The following is a 2,500-nucleotide window of genomic DNA, read 5'->3' as shown; positions in this document are numbered from 1 at the left end:
TGTGTGTGTGTGTGTGTGTGTGTGTGTGTGTGTGTGTCTGTGTGTGTGTCTCTGTGTGTCTGTGTGTGTGTGTGTGTGTGTGTGTGTGTGTGTCTGTGTGTGTTTGTGTACGCGTGTGTGTCTGTTTGTCTGTGTGTGTGTGTGTGTGTGTGTGTGTGTGTGTGTCTGTGTGTGCGCGTGTGTGTGTGTGTGTGTGTGTACACGTGTGTCTGTGTGTGTGTGTGTGTGTGTGTGTGTGTGTGTGTGTGTGTGTGTGTGTGTGTGTGTGTGTCTGTGTGTGTGTGTGTGTGTGTGTGTGTGTGTGTGTGTCTCTGTGTGCGCGTGTGTCTGTGTTTGTTTGTGTACACGTGTGTCTGTGTGTGTGTGAGAGTGTGTGTGTGTCTGTGTGTGTTTGTGTGTGTCTGTGTGTGTGTCTGTGTGTGTGTGTGTGTGTGTGTGTGTGTGTGTGTGTGTGTGTGTGCTCGCGCGTGTGTGTGTGTGTGTGTCTGTGTGCGCGTGTGTGTGTGTGTGTGTGTGTGTGTGTGTGTGTGTGTGTGTGTGTGTGTGTGTGTGTGTGTGTGTGTGTGTGTGTGTGTGTGTGTGTGTGTGTGTGTCTGTGTGTGTGTATGAGACCAACCTGCAGTCTGACGGCATGCTCGTGTTTCCTCTTCATGTCGTTGATGTACCACGCCACGGTCGTCATGGTGATGATCGCCTCCTCCACCACATCATAGCCCTGCTGCTGGTGGTCAAAGTGCTTCGCTATCTCCTACACACACACACACACAGAGACACACACACACACACACACACACAGAGACACACACACACACACACACACACACACACACACACACAGAGACACACACACACACACACACACACAGACACACACACACACACACACACACACACATGCACACACACACACACACACACACACACACACAGAGACACACACACACACACACACACACACAGACACACACACACACACACACACACACACAGAGACACACACACACACACACACACACACACAGAGACACACACACACGAGACACACACACACACACACACACACACACACACACACACGACACACACACACACACACACACAGAGACACACACACACACACACACACAGAGACACACACACACACACAGACACGACACACACACACACACACACACAGAGACACACACACACACACACACACAGCACACGAGCGACACACACACACACAGAGACACACACACACACACATAGAGGGACACACACACACACACGCGCATGCGTATCACAGAGGGCACACACACACACACACAGAGAGACAGAGGTGGGGGGGGGGTTACCTGGAGCAGCAGGTGGTATTTGAGGGGGGGGGTTACCTGGAGCAGCAGGTGGTATTTTGGGGGGTTACCTGGAGCAGCAGGTGGTATTTTGGGGGGGGGGTTACCTGAGCAGCAGGTGGTATTTGAGGGGGGGGGGTTACCTGGAGCAGCAGGTGGTATTTTGGGGGGGGTTACCTGGAGCAGCAGGTGGTATTTTGGGGGGGTTACCTGGAGCAGCAGGTGGTATTTGAGGATCCTCTGAACAGGTTTCAGCAGGTATGATCCCAGAGGCAGCGAACGCTTCAACAGCTCCTGACGCTCCCGGAAAAACTTGGCCAGAGATTTATTCCTCATGCAGTCAGTCAGCGCCGCCACCGAACTGAGAAACAACAACAACAACATCAACAGTCTGTCAACGCTGCCACCGAACTGAGAAACAACAACAACAACATCAACAGTCTGTCAACGCTGCCACCGAACTGAGAAACAACAACAACAACAACATCAACAGTCTGTCAACGCTGCCACAGAACTGCAACAACAACAACAACAACACAGAGACCACACACACACAGACAGAGACACACACACACACAGAGAGACACACACACAGAGACACACACACACAGACACACACACACACACAGAGACAGACAGACACACACACACACACACACACACAAACACCAAACTGATAAAAATAGCATCAAGAACATAAACAATAAAACCTTCTAAAGACAAAAGACGTTTAAAACAGCGATGAAAACTCTCAGAACTGCAACAGGAAGCAAAGGTGTGAACAGGAAGTGTGCTTCAACAGCTGTTTGATGCAGAAACTGGAAGCAGGACTCACTTGGGGTAGTTGGTGCAGTACTGCGTGTAGATCTCAAAGTACTCGCTCTGAAAACAGACAAAATCAGACACAGTTTCACAGGAACTTGTTGTGGCGATTATACTGGATTGTAATGCTGTGTTTTTTTTACGATTTTTAGTCCGTAAGTTACAACTTCAAGTCACCACCTAGCGGATACCTACCGTTGACGTTAGCTAGCGCTAGCTGATACTAGCGATTTTCTAGTCGGCGACATATTTTGGGCTTCATTTAATAAACATAGCCTGTATTAGTACACAATCCTGTGTGTATTGTTTTGATTACAATGTGTGGAATGACTTTACGCTGCCCA

At 49.5% G+C, this 2,500-nt stretch overlaps 1 protein-coding gene across 1 annotated transcript in view; it reads right to left on the bottom strand.

Annotated features, from left to right (window-relative positions):
* Positions 1–2,500, bottom strand: part of LOC144533413 (pleckstrin homology domain-containing family G member 3-like) — a 57,322-nt gene that overhangs the window by 32,409 nt on the left and 22,413 nt on the right. The window contains 3 exon segments of the mRNA XM_078274751.1: positions 617–748; positions 1,545–1,695; positions 2,170–2,216. Of these exon segments, the coding sequence (XP_078130877.1) occupies positions 617–748; positions 1,545–1,695; positions 2,170–2,216 (330 nt within the window).

The sequence above is a fragment of the Sander vitreus genome, chromosome 18 (genome assembly GCF_031162955.1).
Source record: "Sander vitreus isolate 19-12246 chromosome 18, sanVit1, whole genome shotgun sequence".
In the NCBI taxonomy this organism is placed as follows: Eukaryota; Metazoa; Chordata; class Actinopteri; order Perciformes; family Percidae; genus Sander; species Sander vitreus.
Note: the sequence above shows the minus strand (reverse complement) of the source record. Positions and strands in the feature narration are given on the sequence as shown.